Source organism: Podarcis raffonei, chromosome 16, assembly GCF_027172205.1.
Source record: "Podarcis raffonei isolate rPodRaf1 chromosome 16, rPodRaf1.pri, whole genome shotgun sequence".
Classification (NCBI taxonomy): Eukaryota; Metazoa; Chordata; class Lepidosauria; order Squamata; family Lacertidae; genus Podarcis; species Podarcis raffonei.
The window spans coordinates 22,589,007-22,611,599 of NC_070617.1; the positions used below are offsets into that span (position 1 = coordinate 22,589,007).

A 22,593-nucleotide genomic window follows, 5' to 3' on the forward strand; every position below is an offset into this window, starting at 1 on the left:
CCATATTTACAACTTAGTTGTGGGGACTTTGTCCATCGTTCGCTCTGGCGCCACTGACTGCTGGGCCTCCCTGCCTTCTACTCTGCTAGTCCCAATGGACACCAGCCACCACGGCTGGCACATTCACGACTGAGGTCCATGTTCCTTCGATGGCAACATTCCAGGGGCCATATGCCGGGGTGTGTGTGACCAGAGGCAAAAGTCGACGGGGCAACAGTTGTGACTCTTAATTTTGCTACACCATGCAAACAGTATGAGGGGGCTTCCTAGTTGTTATCTGTGTGGTGGAGCATTTGCGACATGTTATGTACTGAGTTGAATAGGATCCAAAATGCAGCAGTCTGATTGGTCCTAGAACAATAGGATCCAGAATGCAGCAGTCTGATTGGTCCGCAGGAGCCACCCAATCCAACTCCAGGTGGAAGTGAATCCGCAACCTGATTGGCCTACAGGAGAATCCCAGAAATAGCCAATCACGTGGGGCCCATTGTGTAAATAATGTATATAAAGCAGACATTTCAGGGGAACTCCCATTCCTCACTTCTATGAGCTGAATAACGAGCATGAAATCCACACTCGACTCCCGAGTATATTTCACCACATAAAGACAAATCCAGGACAGGCGGGGGGAATTGTGCTTGTGACCCTCCCTGAAATAGTTGTGTCTTATTACAGTATTCAAGCACTGCAGCCTTTTGTATTGCAGTATATGCAGGGTGTGGGAATACCGAATACGAGCTCTGACAGGATGAGAGGAAAAAGCCGTTAGGACACTTTTTGAGCTGGCCACGCCCCATCTCGCTCCGTGGCCACGCCTCTCCCTGCTGTTTCGAAAGGGGAGCGTTGGAGACAGAAGGGCGCGCACCCGTCTCCGCGTGACGTCACCCGGCGAGCGGATTGGCGGAGGGTGTTCGGATCACGTGGCTTAGGGAAGCAGGTGACGCCCCTTCTCCGCTTCGTCCATTCAAACGCGGATGGCGGGAAAGGCGGAGGAGGCGCTGTTCTGAGGCGACGGCAGCTGCGGCTCGTTGCGTTTGGGGGAAAAGGGCGCCGAAGCTTCAGGGGGCTCCCTTGCTGACATGCCGTTGGGTAATGATGATTTATTAAATGTCTGTCCTGCCCTTCTATCCAAAGTGGGGGTGGATGCAAGTGCTTTATACATTATAGTAATGTGATCTATATATGTGTTTGTGTGTGAGAGAAAGAGAGCGCGAGCCGGGGGAGGGGCGGGAGGATTTCAAATCGTGGCTCAAGACTCCGCTCCTCCACATGCAGCTGCTGGGTGACCTTGGGCCAGTCACAATTCTCTGAAGTCTCTCAGCCTCACTCAGCTCACAGAGTGTTTGTTGTGGGGGAGGAAGGGAATGGAGAATGTTAGCCGCTTTGAGACTCCTTCGGGTAGTGATAAAGCGGGATATCAAATCCAAACTCTTCTTCTTCTTGGAAGTCGCGTACACATCAAGGTTGCGGGTCACCGGCATATGGCACACTGAACATGCTCAGGGACGCGCGTAACCCGGAGAGTTTGGAAATTGAGCCGGGGTCCTTCTGTGTGCCACGCAGATGCTCCAACTTTTGAGCTCCAACTAAAGGCATGGGGAACTGATCCATCCAGCTTAGTATTGTTTACAGTGACAATGAGCCCTACCTCAAATTGCCAAGGATTGAACTGAACTATAGGTAAAGGACCCCTGACAGTTAAATCCAGTCGCGAACAACTCGGGTTGCGGCGCTCATCTCGCTTTACTGGCCGAGGGAGCTGGTGTTTGTCCACAGACAGTTTTTCCTGGTCATGTGGCTAGCATGACTATGCCGCTTCTGGCGAACCAGAGCAGTGCACGGAAACACTGTTTACCTTCCCGCCAAAGTGGTACCTATTTATCTACTTGCACTTTGACATGCTTTCGAACTGCTAGGTTGGCAGGAGCAGGGACCAAACAACGGGAGCTCACCCTGTCATGGGGATTCGAACCGCCGACCTTCTGATCGGCAAGCCCTAGGCTCAGTGGTTTAGACCACAGTGCCACCCACGTCCCAAACTGAACTATAGTCCTCTTTAAAAAGGAAAAAGGAAAAAGCCGGGGGGGGGGAGTTTCAGGCACTAGTAGGAGAAACTGGGCATTGAACATGAGACCTCTGCATGCAAAGCAGATGAACTGCAACCAGGAACATAGTGCGCTGCTTTATACTGAGTTGGATGCACCTTCGCTCCGTGTGCTGACTGGTTGCAGTTCTCTCAGGGTTTCAGACGAGTTTCTCCCAGCCTTAGCTGCAGATGCCAAGGATTGAACCTGGATTGAACCTCTGCATTCAAAGCAGATGTTCTACCACCGAACGGCGACCTTTCGCCTCACAGATGTTGCTTCACATCTTATTCAGGGCTCAACCCTGCACATGAGTGGCCAAATAAATATTTATTATTACATTTCAATCCCACTTTTCTTCCAATGAGCTAAGTGTGCTGTATGTGGTTCTCTCTCTCTCCATTTTGCTCTCATAGCAACCCTGTGAGGCTAGGCTAGGCGGCAGTGACTAACCCAAATTACCCAGTGAGACCCATGGCTGAGTGGGGATTTGAACCCTGGACTCCCAGGGTAGGGAATTCAGGGGTCGATAAACCGTAGTCTTCTAAATCCTCCTGTCAACCCTGAAACATTGGCCATGCTAGCTGGGGCCAATCAAAGTTGAGTCCATTAACATCTGAAGGGCCACAGCTTCCCCGTCCTGTTCTATGACATTCAATTATACCTTTAGAATTGTGTGATTTGAAGGAAGCCCAAACTTCTTATAACTTCTTGAAATTAATAATTCTAATACAGATTGAAAACAAACTACAGCATCCATCCTGGGAGGTGTCTGTCGGTGGTGAATTTTGAAGATGTTGAAGTTTAAGTATGGTGTGCGTAATCCTGCGGAGATAGGCATGATGGAGCCCATTGCCAGCCGTGTCTCTAGACTTAACCTGCTTTTACAGGTAAATGTTTATTTTGTCTCAGATTGTGTAAACTATACTGGTTTCACATCAGCATCTGCAATTCATAAATACTCAACTTTCTGTTGTGTTAAAGGAGTAACATTTATTGTGGCCAAATATTTGTGGCTGTCTTCAAAGTTCTGTACGTCCCATGCAGTAAGGAGGGGCCAACAACTGCCTCACCCTCTGGGACCCCACTGACTGGTATCATCAGCCACCAGCTGATCACAAAAGTTGGGTGTAGTTGGGCAATATCTGATGCATTGGAGCTTGGTCAGTTTGGTCAAGGGGGGCACAGGTAAACATCTTAGAGGTTCTATTTATAGTTAGACAGTTTACAAATGTTGTTAAATAAAGAAAAATAAATGGTACTTCCTGGAATTCTGTACATTCTACAGTTTGTTTACATTGTTCATATTAGAACTTCTCCTCTTTATCTTTATTTTTTTAGTATCTCTTAAAAGTCCTCTGTTAAAGGGAGTACAGGAGGCAGAGACAGCAGTGGTGACACTTTTCCCCTTCTTCATTTTACAGGGTGGTCTTATTAATGATTGCCTTTCAATACTTTTTTTGCCATCTCTAATTAGTGTGACAGTAGACTGTTGTCATTAAAGCAGTGCTGTGTAGTGGTTAGAGTGTTGGAATAGGAGCCGGGAGACTAAGGTTCAAATAGTCACTGGGTGACATTGGGCCAGTCCCTGCCTCTCAGCCTGACCTACCTCCACAGGTTTGTGAGGATAAACTTGAGAGTGCAGGAACCATATGTGTTACCCAGAGCTCTTTAGGGAAAAGGTGGGAAATATAACTGTAACTAGCATACACACACACACACACACTTCAACTATTCACCCTAAAAGTAGAAAAAGAAATTGAGCAGTTCTATATATACACATAGTGACCTGCTGTAACATATGCTTCTAATTTTGCTAGCAACTATGAATTGTCTACCAATGTTCTTCCATTCTTGTCTCTCACTGGTATTTGTCTTCGTTACCAGGGGAAGCTGCCCTCTGTGGCACAGCAGCAGATGTCTCCATTTTCCAGGGAAGGCATTTTGGACTCCCTAACGGTGCTTTTCGAAGAATGCAGCAACCCTGTTTTAATGAAAATCAAGCATGTGGGCAATTTCATTAAAAAGTGTATGTCTTGTTGGCTTTCTTACAGCTTTTTTATGCAAGAGTGAATTTATTCTGTGAAGGACCTGTTCAGCATATACATTAGGAACATAGGAAGCTGCCTTATTCTGAGCCAGACCATCAATACATCTTACTTAATATTTCCCACACTGATGGGCAGCAGTTCTCCAGGTTTTCACATAGGAGTTTTTGCCGGTCTTACTTAGAGATGCTAGTGAATGAATCTGGGGCTTTCTGCCTGCAAAGCAGATACTTTATCACTGTGCTGCAGCCCCACTGCAACAGAGGAAATCCATGTAGTAACAGCAGGATATTGTATTGGGCTTGTATGTGCATCCTTCCTTATTACCAGTGTAGAAAATAATATTCCCAAATGGAAGAGTCTGGTGAATTGAAGAGTTGGGCAGATGCTACCTGGCAGCTGTTGTGCATAGTTTTGGCATGATATATGTGTATATCACAATCAAGTGATATATGAACAGCGTTAGGAACTGAGATATGAAAACTAGGAATGAAATGGAACCTTAAGGCTAGGTTATGAGTGCAACAATGGAATGTCTATGCACAGTTTTTTTAATAACAAGAATGCAAAGCTGAAAATACAGCTAAAATACTAGGTTCATTTTTCACATGATCTAGTCCTTCCCCTGCCCACCCCTCTAATATTCTTAAGGTCTCTTTTCCAGTCTTCAGAGAGTGGCTGGAAGTGGGGAGGCAGAAAAAGGTCCTCCTTTCCTTCCACTCTGCAGTTCTAATCTGAAATCTTAGGCACGGTACTGTGCCCAGAGCTCAGAAACGTGCTTGTAATAATGAAATTTCCTGTGCAAAATGCGCCTAGAACAATGGGAGTTTTGAACACTGTATATGAATGTTATGAAATAAAATCAATAAAAAGAGACATGAACAGTTTTTGTCCCCAAGATCTGGACTGAGGAGAGGACATGGGAACAATTTTATTGATGGGATGGCCATGGCTGTTTAAGTTAAATTCTGCATTGTACCTCACTGTTTGCTTCTCCCCAACGTAAAGTGTCTGTCTAATATTGCGCAGATTCGGACTCTGTAGCAGCATTCCGAGAACTTCAGCCCAGTCTGAAGGACTTTGAAGTCAGAAGTCTGGTGGGATGTGGTCATTTTGCAGAAGTGCAGGTAGTGAGAGAGAAGGCAACTGGCGATGTGTATGCCATGAAGGTGATGAGCAAGGAGAGGCTGCTGGCACAGGATCATGTGAGTTCCTGTTTTGATTTTATAATCTTCAAATTGCTCATAACCTTTTCATAGCGAGAAAGCTTGTTAACAGGGTATGGAATCAGGAGTTCCAGTTGTGATCCAGATATAAATATACAGTTGCCCCAGAGCAAGATCAAATAACCTATGCCCACAGAAGTGGTAGAGAACGGGCTTCTCTGGCATCTGTGTGAAGTGCAAAACTCTAAAGTGCTTGGCTGCTGTGGGGCTTGCAACACCCCAACTTACATTTGCCACCACCTCCTGCTTCATCCTAACTTCTGAGTAAGAGGAACTCAGAAGAGTAGCAGGTTAAATTTCTCCTGGGAGGGGACAACTTCCCACTCATAATTGAGTGAGTTACCTCCCCCTTGGTCAAAGCATATAGCGTGAAAATATGGTCTGACAAGCAGCAGAAGATCTGAGTTGTCAAAAATTGTATGGTCAAATCCCAGGTTCCAAATTTAGAAGTGTCATTGAGATTAGAATGGAGGGGAAACAGGTAGCATAAGCCCCGCCCCTTTTCCTCTAAGTAACATAAGCCAAGTAGTCTTAAAAAGGAAGCTCAAACTTTCAGGAACTATACACGACCCTCCTGAAAACAGGATGCTACATGACACAGAAGCCGACAGCATTTCTATGGGGAATAATAACCCCCCTCTTTTTAACGGTAGAATTGCAGGAGAGGGTTTTCAGGGAGGGAGATGGATCCTCTGATCAGGTTTGGCTATGTGGCCTTGGGCACACCTGTAGATACAGAGTTTTGATCCATGGGACACCTGACGCCCAACATTTAGACAGCGAAAGATAGGCCACCAGGAACAACCCAGGAAGATAAAAGGTGAGAGCTGAGAGAGCTTTCTCATCTACTAATACGCCGAGCAATCAGTGCATTCTAGAATAGGCCGTATGGAGGCTGCTGGAAACACAACAGGTAGGTTGTTATGTAATGGAGAAGCTTGGTCATTCAGCCAGGTTCATCAGATTTTTAAAAAAGAGATAGGCAGTTGAATTCTTTAAGCTCTGTGTTAAGGAAATAATTCCCAGAAAAGTCATTCTGTATTCAAATGTTGCAGATTAGTACGATCTGTGCAAATGATGTGTTGTGAATCATATAGTATTTTATCAAAGAGCACAAAAGATGCTCTTTAGGAGGGAGAGACATTGTGCGAAAAAGTGAGTAACAGGGTGTGTGGGGAGGGAAAATGTAATTGGAGATCATGAATGCTGGAACTTTAAACATGCAACTTTTCAAAATATATAGCTTTCTCCATGATGGCTAGGAACTTGGTTTTTAAAATCCAAAGGCTGACAGTTTTGGAAAAGGAAAGCTAGATCCATACTAGATGAAAGACTTTAGATGTGAGTGACTGTTGCTGCTGAATCTTCAAAATGCAAATTTGCACTCACTTTATTGTTCCTCCAAGGAGTTGATGATTTATTAATATTTACTCCTCACAGGTATTATTCTTTGAGGAAGAAAGGAATATATTATCCCAGAGTACCAGCCCTTGGATTCCACAGTTGCATTATGCATTTCAAGACAAAAAGAATCTTTATTTGGTGAGTTTTGTATTTGCAGCATCACTTCAAGTGGGCTGACAGCTTTTACTTTCACACGCCAGGCAAGTTGCTCGCTGCTGGAGACCACTGGGTAGAGTTTGATTTTACCACATTCACTTCAAAGCAATTACAGGAGGAAACTAGTCATTAAATCTTCCTGTTAGGAAAGGTGGGAGCCTTTCTGCAGAACAGTGAATACTTCAATCTGAGAATGAAGAATCCTTGACAGTTAATTAACTTTTTTTTTTTTCAATTATCAAACTATTTAAATGTTAACATTTTAAGAAGAAGGGAAAAAGCATGATTGATAAAGAATTTGATACCTTCGGGCCTGCATGGGTAATACTTCTCCGCTTCCACTGTACACAGTGAGGTGGAGAGTGAATTTTATTCTCTTCTGTGCCTACAGAAGCCACTATTGAACTATGCTGAAATACTTGTGGGGTGCTCTGGTTCAAGCCACACTCTATAGTAAACCATGCTATGACTCAAGCATGTGCTTTTAGCATTGTGGCTGGACTTCTCTTCCCATTGAAATGAAGCAAGCTCAACATTGCTATGTTTTGGGACACCTGACTGCAAACTTTTCTTTTTTCCTAAGGGTTCTCAAATGAATCTATTTCATTTCTGCACTTTTTAATTCTTCTTGGTTTTTAAGTTTTAATACTGTTTTTATTATCTATATCTTACAGTTTGTTTTATACTTCACTTTTTAATGCTGGTATATTGCTTAATCCAGGGATGGCCAAACTTGGCTCTCCAGCTGTTTTGGGACTACAACTCCCATCATCCCTGACCACTGGTCCTGTTAGCTAGGGATAATGGGAGTTGTAGTCCCAAAACAGCTGGAGGGCCACTTTTGGCCATGCCCAGAATCGTACTCCAGTTTTTTTTTTTTTGTTTCTATATTTTGATTGGCTGGTGAAGTTTGTTTTTGCGGGAGATGTAAGCCAGTGGAGGAAGTGGGGGGTGCACATTTTAAAATAAAAAAACATTGCCTGCTATGCACGAAGAAGGCAAAGGGAGCAGGGCAGTGTGTCATCTTGAGCCTTGTTGCATGTGTTTGTATTTGTATTTCTTGCATTGATACCCTGCCTTTTTCTTCAGGGAGCTCAAGGTTCTTCAAGGAGCTCAAGGTTCCTTGGTTCTTCCCCATTTCCTTTAATCCCCACAACAACCCTGTGAGGTAGGTTAGGCTGAGATGCAGTGACTGGCCCAAGGCCACCCAGTGAGTTTCATGACCCAGTAAGGTTTGAACCCTGGTCTCCTAGTTCCTAGTCCACCATTATGCCACACTGGTGAATGTGGTGAGAAGAGACTGAGCAAGCCATCAGTGTGTGTGATACTTCACAAAGGTTTGACAGGACCTTCCCTAAGAAGCTTAAAATTTAAAATAGACACAGGGAAAGAACAAAGGAGATCATGCACCTTTGGCTGACAATTCCTATCAGCCATAGCCAGCATGGTATTGCCCCCAAGCCCATCTTTGGAACCGCATCCTGAAAAACGTATGCGTACCTCAGACATAATGAATGGGCTAAGACTGCAATCCTATGCAGGCCTGCATGGAGTTAGAACCAGCCTTCTCCAACCTGGTGCCCTCCAGCTCTTTTGGACTACAAAGCCCATCAGCTATATCATCATAAACTTTCATCATCATTATAAACTTTATTGCACTAGCCCAAAGGCCATGGCATCATTCACAAAGGGAACAAAAAGAAAAGCAAAAATAACCATAAAAACCATAAAAACATCAGCCACTGCAGATACAATAAACCATGATCATGTCTCCTAAGAATTATTTGTTGCATACGATAGAATAGCAGGGGGTTCTCAGGTAGAATGTGCCAGCTTAAATGTCCAAATCACCTTTGCAATTGACCACTATTTTATCTAGTTCTTTTCTCCTTCTTAGCTGCCCACGCATATAAGTTACGAAGTCATCAGTACCCATCAGCTATAGTTAACACAGCCATTTCCCAAGGAACAGCCATTTTTGTAGTCAAGCCACGTTAAAAAGAAATACTTCTTGATGCATCTAGGGTCCCGTCCTCCAGCTTTAATTACTGGAAGATTAGTGCTTCTGAATTTCTTTTGTTGTAGCAAAGCTGAATATATTGAGAACACAGAAAATGTTCTTTAAATGATTGTTTGTTTGCTGATGCTGTGTGCTTTTCATAGTAGAAGAGCTTCACAAAGCTTTGCTTTCTTTTTGTCTGTTTACTTTGAAATTGCATGAAGGTTATGGAATATGAGCCTGGAGGAGATCTTCTGTCCTTCCTAAACAGATATGAGGATCAACTTGATGAAAGCACTATTCAGTTTTATCTAGCGGAGTTAGTTCTGGCCATCCATAGTGTCCATCAAATGGGCTATGCTCACCGGTAAGTGTTGCTGTGCCTCACACCAGTAGGCTTAATTCAACACTGGGAATAATGGATCGTTTTGGAAATCAGTGAAGGGAACAGTTTTGGAAACTATCGATACTTCTAACTGTATTTGGAGACATTACCCTTAAGATACTACTAAGATTGCTGGAGTCAAACATCTGTTTTAGGCAGTGGGTTTCTAGAATTTGAACAGCACACCCTGTTGCAATATTGTCATCAGCTTTTGAAACTCTCTTGAGTTCACTGAAGAATTCTCAGTAGCTTTATTGCCTAAGAAGAGGAGGAGTTTGGATTTGATACCCCGCTTTATCACTACTCTAAGGAGTCTCAAAGCGGCTAACAATCTCCTTTCCCTTCCTCCCCCACAACAAACACTCTGTGAGGTAAGTGAGGCTGAGAGACTTCAGAGAAGTGTGAGTAGCCCAAGGTCACCCAGCAGCTGCATGTGGAGGAGCAGGGAAGTGAACCCGGTTCACCAGATTACGAGTCTACCGCTCTTAACCACTATACCACGCTGGCTCTCTAAGATGTGGTGGGGGACAGGACAGGACACCAAAGCTAAAGAAAGGACTGTGAGCAGTACAGGTGCTTCCATGAGGAACTCCAGTTTGGACCTTCCAACTTCAGTTGGAGTTGGAATATAGTTCCAGGTTGAGTATTTCCAGGTTGACCTGCTTGAGTATTTGCTTTCTAAATACTCTCTCTCTCTCTGAGATGCATGTGGTATTGTAAAGTGTTAGTCTGACTAGTTTGAGAACTAGTGTTTGACTGCATCCCTTTTGGATTTTTTTTTACCACTTTAATGGTTTTTGTAATACAGTATGTTTTAGGGAAGCATTTATGGTCTTGTGAAAAGCTTTTATTGATTGCTTTGGGTTTTTTATTTACAGAGATATTAAACCAGAGAATATTCTTATTGACCGAACAGGACACATCAAGCTGGTGGACTTTGGGTCTGCCGCCAAACTGACGGTGGATAAAAAGGTAATAAAGATCTAGAGTGGATGGAGAAAGTAAACATCTTAGCTTTTTTATTTTTGGCTGTGGGTGCCTATTGTAGTTGTCACTAATTTAATACAGATTATTAGTAATGAGCCAAGAGTGTACTGTTTCTTTAAAAGAAATGTAAGCAATGCTAGCACAGGTGAAAGTATTTAATTCGCTGAATTGCTTATGTCTAGCCTTACTGTTCTTTGAGTGTGTGCATAGTTCCTCTGGATCTTTCGGCATCGCAGAATCACAGCAGGGAGCTGTGTGATTGGTTGGTAAGGAAAACACTAGCAACCTTTTTAAGAATGACAGCTTTTGGGAGTGGCACAAAAAAACCTTGGGCAGCTCACAGGGCATGGGTCAGCCATCCCTTCTATATGGATAACTGTGTGGCAGACACCAAAAGTAATTATTAATAATGCCCCAGTGCAGATTGTCTCTGAAGGCGTATTCAGGAAACTGCAAGCTCTTGAACTTCCTTCCCTATGAGTTTTGAGTGTTTTACATATTCATTATTAGTATGGATTTCTGCTTAAGTTGATGTGTTTTTCTCAAATTGCTGTACTTCCAAAGCGAGAGCTGTGCCTTTCAGTTAAAAAAACTGAAGTAGTGGATAGCACTGAAAGACAGCTAGAGTGTACCCTGGTTCTTGAGTTTAATGATGTTCCTGCTAATTTGGGAAGAAACTGAAATGGGTAATTAAGTAGCTGAGGTCTGGTGGATGGTGAGTAATGGTCTTTTTGATTACAGTTAGAGCTGTTTGTCTCTTGTGATGCTAACAAGTGCTTCTTGATTAAACTAATGCAACGGATGTGATTCGATATAGAAATGAATATTGGCTAATTACTCATTTTGTTACATTTGCCAGTCCTGGCCTTGGATATATAATATTATTACATTCTTTTGTTAATTTTTCATTTAAAAGCCAGTTGGAAATGTGTGCTGCTTAAACTAACAGCATTTATTAATGCATATTTAATCTAAAAGAACAGTGGTCTTCAGACTGTATTCCCAGGAATGTCAAATAAGCTTCTTTTAAAGGAAATAATATTTCCCTTCCATCTAGGAGAGTGTTTGGTGTGTTCATACATGCAGCTCAAGTAGGCCTAGTGAGGCCAGTGTTCTTGAGTCTATTGGTCATTGTGCTTGTTGGTTTAACCAAAAATAATTACATGTCCCAGAATCCTTTGCAACACACAGGCCCAATGTGCATGGGATCCTTGTTAAAGGAGTTGATGTGGAAAGAGTTACGATAGTGGAAAATCTGTAAACAATTAGTACCCAACATAGTACTAAATAAATGGTTCCATTAGCTCAAGGCTTTATGCTTGTGCAACCTTGTCTTTCCTCTCCTTCCCTATGTGCTTCTTAAATATGTCTGGGGAAGGCTACCCCCAATCCTTCAGAGCAGACTTGGGGGGCAGAAGGGCAGAAATTCTGTTGCCCAAGCATGAATCCTTGCACTAACAGAACAAGTGCAATCACAATACAGTGGTACCTCGCAAGACGAATGCCTCACAAGACGGAAAACTCGCCAGAAGAAAGAGTTTTCCGTTTTTCGAGGTGCTTCGCCAGACGAATTTCCCTATGGGCTTGCTTCGCAAGAAGAAAGCCCATAGGGAAATCTCCGGGGACCTCTTTTAAAATGCTGGTGGTCGGGAGCAAAGACTTTCGCCCACCGCCGGCCTTCAGAAGAGGTCCTGGACCTCTTCTGAAGGCCGGCGGGGGGCAAAAGTCTTTGCTCCCGACCGCCTTCCTTCCCGGGATAGCGGAGAAGCGCAGCGCGTTTCTCTGCTATCCCAGATGGCTTTTGAAGGCAGGCGGGGGGGAGCAAAGACTTTCGCCCACCTCCGTTATGCTGGTTGCCTATCTGCTTCAGGGTCCAATATAAGGTGCTGTATTGGCTATGAATTATGGTGCAGAAGGAGACTCTTGAGCAGGGGTTGGCAAGGTTTGCCTCGCCTGGGTCAGTTCACTCTAGCAGAGATCCCTCTGTGGGCTGGATCGTGTGTGAGTGTGCACGCCCGCAATTTCTGGTGTCTGCATCTGCGCAGACGCGATTTCTTGCGCTGCGGAAGCGAGTCCCCGTGCTGCGCTGCGCTGATTTAGTGCAGTACGTGGGGACTTGCCGAGTGGGCGGTTCAGTTTGGGGGCGGCTCATGGGCCAGTTAAACGAGCCCCGCTTGTGGGCTGCTTGTGGCCCTTGGGCCTTAGGTTGCTGCCCCCTGCTCTTGAGAGTCCCATGGACTGCAAGAAGATCAAACCTCTCCATTCTTAAGGAAATCAGCCCTGAGTGCTCACTGGAAGGACAGATCCTGAAGCTGAGGCTCCATCTTTTCTGATGTTGGGAAAGATGGAGGGCACAAGGAGAAGGAACGACAGAGGACGAGATGGTTGGACAGTGTTCTTGAAGCTACTAACATGAGTTTGACCAAGCTGCGGGAGGCAGTGGAAGACAGGAGTGCCTGGCGTGCTCTGGTCCATGGGGTCACGAAGAGTCAGATACGACTAAACGAATAAACAGCAACAACATTGGCCTTTAAAGCCCTAAACAGTTTGGGCCAAAGGCATCTAAAGAACTGTTGTCCTTTAGAAAAACCCTAAAGTGTGTGCTTTTGTTACAGTTTTTAATTGTTTTGTCAGTCTTGCCTTTTTCTTCTTGCATATTATTTATTTGTTGTAGTCTTCCTTGGGAAAGGTAAGCTAGAGAGCCATTCAATAATAAATAAAGAATAGTGGATGTGCTCCTATTCTTAGCTTCAGGCATATTGGAGTGGGAGCCTTGAAGTGCTGTTCAGATTCTTAGGATTGGGAAAGGCATTAAAAAATATCTCACTCTCCCCAACCTCCATCTGCTACGCCATATAGTGCTAGAGGGTTGCCACCTCCAAACCAGGGCTGCTTTTGGAGGAAGGGTGTGATATGCAATATTTTTTTTTTTAAAAATGTATTTTGCAGCTATACAGCAAGTAGTAGGGGACACAGATCAGGAGATAGAAGAAGCACCCTCCCCCATCCTTGCTTCTAGAAGCTTGTTCATATCAATTGGTAGACTCGAGTGCTTCAGTTTCTGTCGGCTCCCAGGCAGTTTATGTGAGTGCTAAAACGTATTTTTCACTTAATTCATAAGCCTGTGTGCCTACTTGGAGGATGCCTTGAATCCTCTATTACATAGAAGCCACTGCTTATTTCGGGTGGGATAGGCTTCTAGCATCCTAAGCTTATTGAAGGGAATGGTAGCATGGCAATTTTCACACGTTGGAAAGGAGAGATGCAGCTAAATTTCAATGAATGAATGAGATGAGCTGCCATATCTTCTGCTGTTAGCTAAAGGCATTTAGTTGGTTAAAGGCATTTTTGAGTGAACAAAGTTCTTGTTTCTTATTACAAACCGCTTCTGATACATTGGGCGCTATGTGAAGTGACAAAGAGGAAATTATAGTTAGCCTTAACCATGACTAAAGTTGGTGCTGACAAAAGCATTAACTGCGGATAATTCATGCGAGGCATTTTTGCTGTTGAGGCAAATGCCTGGGAGGAAGGAATGTGTGATATCACAATCTTTTCAAAATCTGTTATCCATGGTAAAAAGATTTGGCTTTGTTATGACTCAAAAGACTTGAAATACAGACTCCTCCCATGTAACACACATTTCCATTTTCCTCCTTGGTTCATCATGTTAATGTTGTATTAAGCATGCAATCCATTATTTTCTTGTTCAGGGATGTACACAGAAAATGTTATCTTAAATTCCTTTCATAAGTAACATGATGAATGCTTGGTTTCCGGAGTGTATTAACGATAGAATAAGCTGTAACTGCACCCATTGTGTTCTACTTTCCAGGTGGATGCCAAACTGCCAGTTGGCACCCCAGATTATATGGCTCCAGAGATGCTAACAGTTCTGAATAGCAATGGCAAGGGTTCATATGGATCAGAATGTGACTGGTGGTCTCTAGGGGTGGTTGCTTATGAAATGATGTATGGAAAATCACCATTTATGGAAGGAACCTCAAGCAAAACCTTCAATAACATAATGAACTTTCAGGTATGAACAATGTTCTCAGTACACATGAAGGTGGAATTTGCCAGAACAAAAGAGCTCCAAGCGTTTGTTTGTATGGTCCTGCGTCCTGCATAGCTTTTGCTAGTTATTTCCTGCTGTACTAGCGCTTTGGGCATTATTGACAGATGTATTATTAGCTACAGGAACTTTGTGAAATTAGTGCTGATTAGCCAATACTAAAACTTTGTTCAATCATACATTTAATTCTACCTAGAACTGTGTGCATTTTGCATGATTAAAAGAAAGATACTCTGTGCCATTGACCCAAATTCTGTGGCAAATAAGTGAGTTTCTATGATGGGTATTTATGCATTTCTCATCATTTATCTTGCCTTATTTAGTCTGCTTCTGTTAGTCTTGGGAAGGGGTAGTAAAGCCCCATCCAGAGTCACTGGCAAAGTCTCCATCATCAGGAATTGTCAACATGCTTTCAAACATTGCTTTGCATGGCGCAGGAACAGGGAACCTGCAGCCCTCCAGATATGGGACTACATTTCCCATCACCCCTGACCACTGACTATTAAATCTATGACTGATGGAAGTTGGGACTTCAGCAACTTCTGGAGACCCACAGATTCCCCATCCTTGGCATAAGGGCTAGAAACTTTCATTACTAAAAAGTGAAATCTGATGTTCTGTATGCTGCACCTAATAAGAATAGCTAATATAGCAGCAACAACAACATCATCACCATCAGCTAATAATAATATTTTTTGCTTTCCTGTGCTTTTGTGAAGTTGCTGCATGTGCATATCCCTTTCATTAACTACTTTTTTTGGGATGTTTTGAAGGGTACTGAAACCCTTTGGCTGGGGTCCAAAGAACTGTGCTGCTCATCCCATGTACCTGAAAGGACTCTGGGCTGTCGTCTCTCCAAACAGCTGCCTCCTTACTTTGTTTTCAGGTGTGGAGGAAGTTTCAAAAGCAGTTTGCAATATAGCTTAATGAGATGTGTTAAAATAAATACAAATCCACATGGCCCACTTCAGGGTATGCAAGCTTTTTGGCTTGGTGAAAGTAGTTCTTTGGATCCCAGCTCTCAGCTTTTGGTTTCTTTACTACTGAGTAAGATTTATTTTTGCTTCAACTTCAGAGGTTCCTGAAGTTCCCTGAGGATGTGAAAGTCAGCAAAGAATTCCTTGATCTAGTGCAGAGCTTACTGTGTGGGCAGAAAGAGAGACTAGATTATGAAAGCCTCTGCTGTCATCCATTCTTTTCTACAGTTGACTGGAGTTGCATCTGTAACTGTGAGTAACATGTTCCTGATGAAATTTAGGGCCTTGGTTGGTGGCTAATTCCCAGGGCGCACTCCAAAGGAACATTATGCAGCAACTTTCTGGGGTGTTCCCTTCGTTCACTTCCATCATGCATGCCACCATGAGTACTATCATGGCAGAGAGAGCGTATGAATGGAATAAAGAGAGACAATAATTTACAAAGGGAATTTTGTTGATGTTTGCACTGAACTGCCACAAATGTCGTTGTACAAAATGAGATGCAGGGGAAATGATTTGCTTTGCTATGTGCTTGAAATGTGCTATACTTATTTGAGATACTCGGTAAGGATGCAAGTAGTGGGTGAAATTTTGTCAAGTGGTGCATTGAGAAGGCTGCTTGGACCTCCCTAAATGCTATTAAGACAAAGACACACAAGACTTCCTTTACGTATTTAAACTTGGCTAGCAAATTAAGTCAAGTCGTTGGCTTACAAATACCTCCATGAATGCATCTGCCAACACATGTACCTTATCGCTGTTAATTAAGATCAAGATCTGAAGTCCTGATCTGGATTCTGTTGCTGACCTGGGGTTCACCTGATGAGTAAAAGGTGCAGGACCTTTTTTTCTGTGACATCATGAAATGCCTTCCCCCAAGGAAACATGCCTGACTATCTCCCCCTACCCCCCTTTTTTTGCTGCTTTCTCAAAATATGGCTCTTCATAGGGACTTATGCAGATGACTACTGGAATCATCTTCTGTTTCTTTTAATAGGTTTTCTTTCCCTCTTTTAAATCCTGCTGACTTTCTGTTTTTTCCTGTTAGGTGTTTGGTTGAGGGTGTTTAATGCTGTTTTGTGTATGATTTTATAGTTTAAGCTGCTTTAAGTCATTTCCATAAGAAAAGTGGGAGAAGTCATTTGTTGCTTAAAATGACCTCCCCCCAGCTTTCATGAATCTTATTTTCTTGTTCACCTGGAGAAGATTATTATTAATCACGGGTGACCAATGAATAGTTCTTTACAAGCCAGAATGAAGATACTTTATTTTTGAGTGTATAGAGGGTAGGGATGCCCAACTGCTGCCCTGCGGACAACGAGCACCCAAGCTGATTTTGTGCCCACAACTTAACAGATTTCTTCCAGTCAACAGTAGTCATTGCAATGGAACAGAGTTTGTGAGCGTGTGTTTAAAGCACTGTTGGGGGACCTGTGGCCCTCGGGCTGTTGTTGGACTCTGTGGCGATCACACAGCGTCCCCAGACGTTTAACGGTCTGTTGATCCCTGTGCCACCACTGTGCTCGCTTCACCGCTGCCACCAACCCGTTACTCTTGGGTAAAACACTGAGTCCAGACAGTTGTTAAAAGTGAACCAAATAAACAAGTTTATTTTATAAACATTAACACGTTTATGGTTTCTCAGATAATATTCCTGTCATTATCTTAACTTTAGTTTCTTTACCGGCCTATACCTTCCTAATACCTTCTGATTGATTATCTCAACTGTTTGACTGACTCCTCTTAACAAATTCTCTCACTCTCTCTCATCAGACTAGCCCAACCCAGAGACTTATCCTCTCTGTCTCTTCTAACTCCAGACTGACTTCTCAACCACTCTAACTCTCCCTTCTAACTCCTCCCCTTGGGTTCCCATTGGTTAGTCATTTTACAATTAGTCAACCCTATCCCTATGAACCCAGTATGATGTCACACACCTAGGAGGGCAAACGCCACATACTCCAATTCCCATCAACCCCAGTCAGCATGGCCACTGATCAGGGATGATGTGAGTTGTACAGTGGCAACATTTGGAGGGCCACAGTTTCCCTAACACTCGTGTAAAGGGAAAGTGCTTTGGGACCATGAATGGAAGCCATATACTCTTAATTTCCCTCTATACATCGCCAGCTTCCTTGTATAACATGGACAACTCATCCCTTGCAGTTCATGAAGGGACTAGCCTCAAGTTGCTGGGTCCACAAATGCTTGTGGGTCCCTTCTGTTTGAAATGGCTGTCAATTGGGCTAGAGTTGGTATCTTGAATACCAATGCCATATTTTGAGTCTTGTGGATAAAAATTCAGAAAACATTTCAATGCTAAACAATCACTGCATTATTTTTGGATGATGTCACAGTTTGACTTGTTTGTGACTTATTTTGCAGCCCCCCCCCTGCTTTTTGTTGCACTTTTATTCTGAGACTTCCTTGGTGTTCTTTTTAATTCTGCCAGTGTTGTTGCATTTGAAGTTTTAGCCATATCAATTTTTTGAGGAAGGTCAGGGTAAATGTCTTCAACAGATAAATAAGCAAGAGAATCAAAGACCTTGAAAGGGATGTCTTGTATTCTCGTTTTCAAATAATTAATTCTTTTATAAACCACTTAATGTTTTAAGGCCCTTTGAAAGTGTCTCAGATGAATCCATCTACTGAAGAGAAATGGGAAGGAGCATTCATTTCTCAAGGAGAGAATCTAATTAACCTAAGTGCAAATGACCTCTCCCTTGAGCAAACAGTTGTTTGCTGTTTTTCTGTTATGTTTATCTCCTGCTTTCTCAGAGGAGATTCCTTCTTAGCTGTGATGCACGATAACATCTAAAATGTTGTCCCATGCCGCCTCCACAGTGCCTTCAAGAGCAAGCTCCAGGGGTCAGAGTTCTGATTCTAGCACCCATCCATCATTACATCTTGCCCTTGCCTGTTTCTCTTAGCCTGTTCGCATCCCTGGTTAAGCAGAAGGTTTTCTTGCTTCCAAAAGTAGATGAAATTGCCATGAAGTGACTTAAGTCTTGCCAGGAAAGGAGGATCTGCATCCCAGGCCTCAGGTGGAATACTGGGTTTTTGATTCAATTTATTATATTTCTATGCTGCTTTTCATTCACATGAATTGCAAATTGGCTTACAAATGATGAATAACAATAACACAATAGAACATCACAAGTACAACATGTCATGGAATTCTACACAATATTGGTCCAGAGCAGATTCCAACGTATAGTTAGCAGAGTAAAAACTTAAACACGTTGCAGGATTCCCCAAAAATAGTCCAGAGGCAATTAATATTTCATCCAGCAGAGCTTTACTGCTACTAAATGCAAATGAGCATAATGGTCACAAATCCAATACATTCAGGATTGGCACTGTCCATAAGATATCCAGTTGCAGCAGACTTAACTTAAACTTACAATAACTTATAATAAGCCTAAACCTTAACGCTAAGCATACTATGTACAGAACACCACACCAGAAGGAAAAGAGATAGAAAGAGAAAGAGAAACCCAGGCTCTTCTTGTTATAGTCAGCATGACCTTGACACAGAAGAGATAACAGAACCAGTTTAAGTCAGCTGTACTCAGCTTCTCTGAAGGAATAACCCAAACATAATGAACGTACTGCTTTGTTTCTTTCATACACAGAAGCTTCCAGAACCCTTTTGAATTAAGTAGAATAGGAAAGATCTCTACACATCAGATCAATACTTTCTGCACTAAGAAATGCAAACTGACACAACATAAATCATAGAATATTTAACAAATCACCAGTAAGTGACTGTGCTATTAGCTATTCTTATTAGGTGTGACTGTTTGTCAGTGACTGTGGAGACCAAATCTGGATCCACATTTCTTTCCACAGTGGGGACATAGGTTTCCTCACCTCACACATACACATACAATGGTTCCTTGGGTTACAGGCGCTTCAGGTTACAGACTCTGCTAACTCAGAAATAGTACATCGGGTTAAGAACTTTGCTTCAAGATGAAAACAGAAATTGCGTGGTGGCGGCGTAGCAGCAGGCCCCATTAGCTAAACTGGTACCTCAGGTTAAGAACGGCCTCCAGAACGAATTAAGTTCTTAACCCGAGGTACCACTGTAATGCCTTTGGCAGAAACTCCATTCTAAAGGCTCCTACGGCTGGAAGGTGGGGCAAGGCAGGTGGGAAAAGCCATTGCCTGGTGGCCAGCACAAACTCTCTCCCACCTCACAGTTCTTCCTTTGGAAACAACTCCCTGATTTGCTTTGCAACTTCAAGGGACTTGCGTTGGGCTGGATTCAGAAACCAGGGAAAGGGGAACAGCTGTGCAAGTTTAGGACAGTAGCCAAATATTTCAAGCAGTTATGCCTTGATAACAGGGCTGGGGAATTGTGGCCCTCCAGAAGTGGGACCCGACTCCCATCAACCCAGTGTGGTGTAGTGGTTAAGAGTGGTAGACTCGTAATCTGGAGAACCGGGTTCGCTTCCCTGCTCCTCCACATGCAACTGCTGGGTGACCTTGGGCCAGTCACACTTCTTTGAAGTCTCTCAGCCCCACTCAGCTCACGGAGTGTTTGTTGTGGGGGAGGAAGGGAAAGGAGAATGTTAGCTGCTTTGAGACTCCTTCGGGTAGTGATAAAGCGGGATATCAAATCCAAACTCTTCTTCTTCTTCTTCAACCCTAGCCAGCATGCTCAATGCCCAGGGTTGATAGAGTCCAGCAACATCTGGAGGGCTACAGGTTCCCCATCCTTGCTTTATAAAATCAGTCTCTAGGTTGTTCTGGGAGGTCAGGTGCTTGTGTCTTTGGAAGATAAGTCAGCAGTGTGTCAGGTGCTTAGCCCTGAGGATGGGCAAGTGCCTTTGAGACAAACGGGTTGGCAGGAGGCCAATCACCAGGCAACATGGTGTGAGAACTCAGTGGTTCCTACAATGACAGATTGTTCAGACTGAAAGAAGTCAGTAGGTCTGAGAGTATGCCAGGTAGTGACACCAGATTGGCTCCCTAGTGTCCTTTGACTTCCCAGACTAGGTGCACTGTGGCTGTGATGTGCACCTTCAGGCTGGAATTGCCTGCAGTTCTGTCGTTTGACCAAAACCCAGAGCTGGAACAGAGAGACAGTGCTTGATCCACAGGGGTCCACGCTCAAGTTCTCTGGCAGCTGAATAATGAAGACTAGCAAGGGGATAAGGAAGCTGGTTGCCTTCGGGCAGCAGAAGGAATTCAAGGCTCAGTCTACTGGCAAGCACTTAAGGGGGCTGCTGGACTCAACATGTTTTCAAAGATACAAGTAGAATAAATTTTACAGGACAGGGAAAATCTCTGTAGAAAGGAAATTATTTAACCAACTTTCAGAAATTGATTGTGTCCAGGCACCAGAAAAAAGACATTCTGATGTACAGTCATACCTCGGGTTGAATGTGCTTCGGGATGAGCGCGTTTGAGTTGCGCTCCACGGCAACCCGGAAGTAACGGAGCGCGTTACTTCCGGGTTTTGCCGCTTGCGCAGACGCTAAAAATGACGTCATGCACAGAAGCGACGCCTGCGCGTGCAGACGTGCCGTCGCTGGTTATGTCTGCTTCTAGATGCAAACGGGGCTCCGGAACGGATCCCGTTCGCATCTAGAGGTACCACTGTATTTTCCTAATACATAGTTGCTAAAAACTGCACCTACTATTTCCCTAGGCCATAGACTATTTCAACTCTGAGTGCAGATTAATATTGCTTTTTGGTTAGCAGCACCAAGATTGTTTCCCAATTTTTAACCATGGAAATTATAGAACATTCCACGGGCTTATTCCCTACTTTCTTCCATTGTTAGCATTAAACCACAGGGTATTGTTCCGTTGGCTACCAACTTTAAATCTGGGTAAGACGGTAGTCGTGGGTTGGACATTTCCTTGTTCCAGGCATTTTTACACCATGGTTAAGGCTGAAAACTAAGGGAGCACATAAGCCCATAGGTTAAGAGGTCAGGAAGCAAGTAGTCTGCAATGGGCCTTTTGCGTTTCAAAAGAATCCAAAGATACGTTCATCATTTTATCCTTGTTTCATCAACTAACAGTGGAGGAAAATTTATGCAAGATTGACTTTCCTCCCTGGAAAAGCTGAACAACTTTGACCTCAACCCCCCCCCCCAAAAAAAGAGTAGATCACTGCCAGTTTTTTATTCTGTGAGTAGATCACAGTCTCTTGGGCGTTGGACGTCCCTGCCATACACCTATTGAAGAGGGAAAATAAAATTTAATTTAACCAACTTTTAAAAACAATGCTTCAAAAAAAATCATTCTTTACATCCCTGTATGTAAAATCGTTAGGCTGTATCTTATAATATAAATCTCCTCATTGCGTTATCCACCCTGGCGTTTACTCTTAGTTACTTTTAACCTCTGAGAAAATCAGCTTGCTCATCTATTTTGTGAAAGCAGTGTCAGCATTTTCTCTATGAGAGGCTGCCAATATGTGTTCTGGGTGATTTGAATTAGGAAGACACTTTTTTTTTTTTGGCTTATTAATTCTGGCCATTCACTTGTGATGGTTTAAAAGTATGTATAAAAAAGCAAAGAGTTAAAAAACTGGGCTGCAAAAGGCTCTGGCAGCCTAGAGGGAGCTAGTAAGCTCCAGTAGTGACTCATGTTTTGCCTGTGTCAGTCAGATAAGTATCAGCATCTGTCAGGAATAGAGGGAGTCAGGCAGGCTTTAAACTCTGGAGCATGCACAAAGTGAGGAGCAGGGAGTCTGCACTGCAGGGACTGTAATGCTGGCTCCCAGCATTCATTTCCCATCAGCCCTTCAGCTGCCGGAGATCTATACGGAATCCATGGTAACGGCATTAGCACACTATACATTCATCAGCTTGTGATGAGGAGCGAGCTGGCTGAAGGGATTCTGCTTCACAGAGCAAAAAGAGAACCTGGCTGATTTGCATTTTGTGATGATTTGCATTGATTGATTAAATGCATATTTGAAACGAACGAAGGTGCATAATTCTAATGAGCAGGGCTTCGTTCTGTATACATGCAGACCAGCAAGCAACTCTGCTGCTGAACGTGGTTTTTAGGGAAAGCTTATCTCTTCAAGATTTTGTAGCTCTGCTGCTTTATTTAAACCTTAAAGGAAGGCTAAAATGAAGCAGTTTGAGTGCAGAAGCTTTAAGGGTGCAAGCTAAAGGGGGAGAAATTATTCTTAGTGTTGCCTATTTGATAGAGTTGATAGCGCTGAAGCTAGACTGCGGTGGAGTCCCATCAGTAGTGTTTTAGCAAAGCTGGGAACATGAAT

At 43.4% G+C, this 22,593-nt stretch overlaps 1 protein-coding gene across 10 annotated transcripts in view; it reads left to right on the plus strand.

Annotated features, from left to right (window-relative positions):
• Positions 1 to 1,012: 1,012 nt before the first annotated feature.
• Positions 1,013 to 22,593, plus strand: part of CIT (citron rho-interacting serine/threonine kinase) — a 112,310-nt gene continuing 90,729 nt past the window's right edge. For 9 of the 10 annotated variants that reach the window (XM_053369707.1, XM_053369710.1, XM_053369708.1 and 6 more), the window contains exons 1-9: positions 1,013 to 1,089; positions 2,820 to 2,974; positions 3,972 to 4,113; positions 5,162 to 5,337; positions 6,799 to 6,900; positions 9,142 to 9,284; positions 10,181 to 10,274; positions 14,125 to 14,328; positions 15,440 to 15,593. In XM_053369707.1, the coding sequence (XP_053225682.1) occupies positions 2,879 to 2,974; positions 3,972 to 4,113; positions 5,162 to 5,337; positions 6,799 to 6,900; positions 9,142 to 9,284; positions 10,181 to 10,274; positions 14,125 to 14,328; positions 15,440 to 15,593 (1,111 nt within the window). In that variant the 5' untranslated portion in view covers positions 1,013 to 1,089; positions 2,820 to 2,878. Of the gene's footprint in view, positions 1,090 to 2,819; positions 2,975 to 3,971; positions 4,114 to 5,161; positions 5,338 to 6,620; positions 6,700 to 6,798; positions 6,901 to 9,141; positions 9,285 to 10,180; positions 10,275 to 14,124; positions 14,329 to 15,439; positions 15,594 to 22,593 lie in introns of those variants that run through there. The other variant, XM_053369717.1, reaches the window with a different exon arrangement.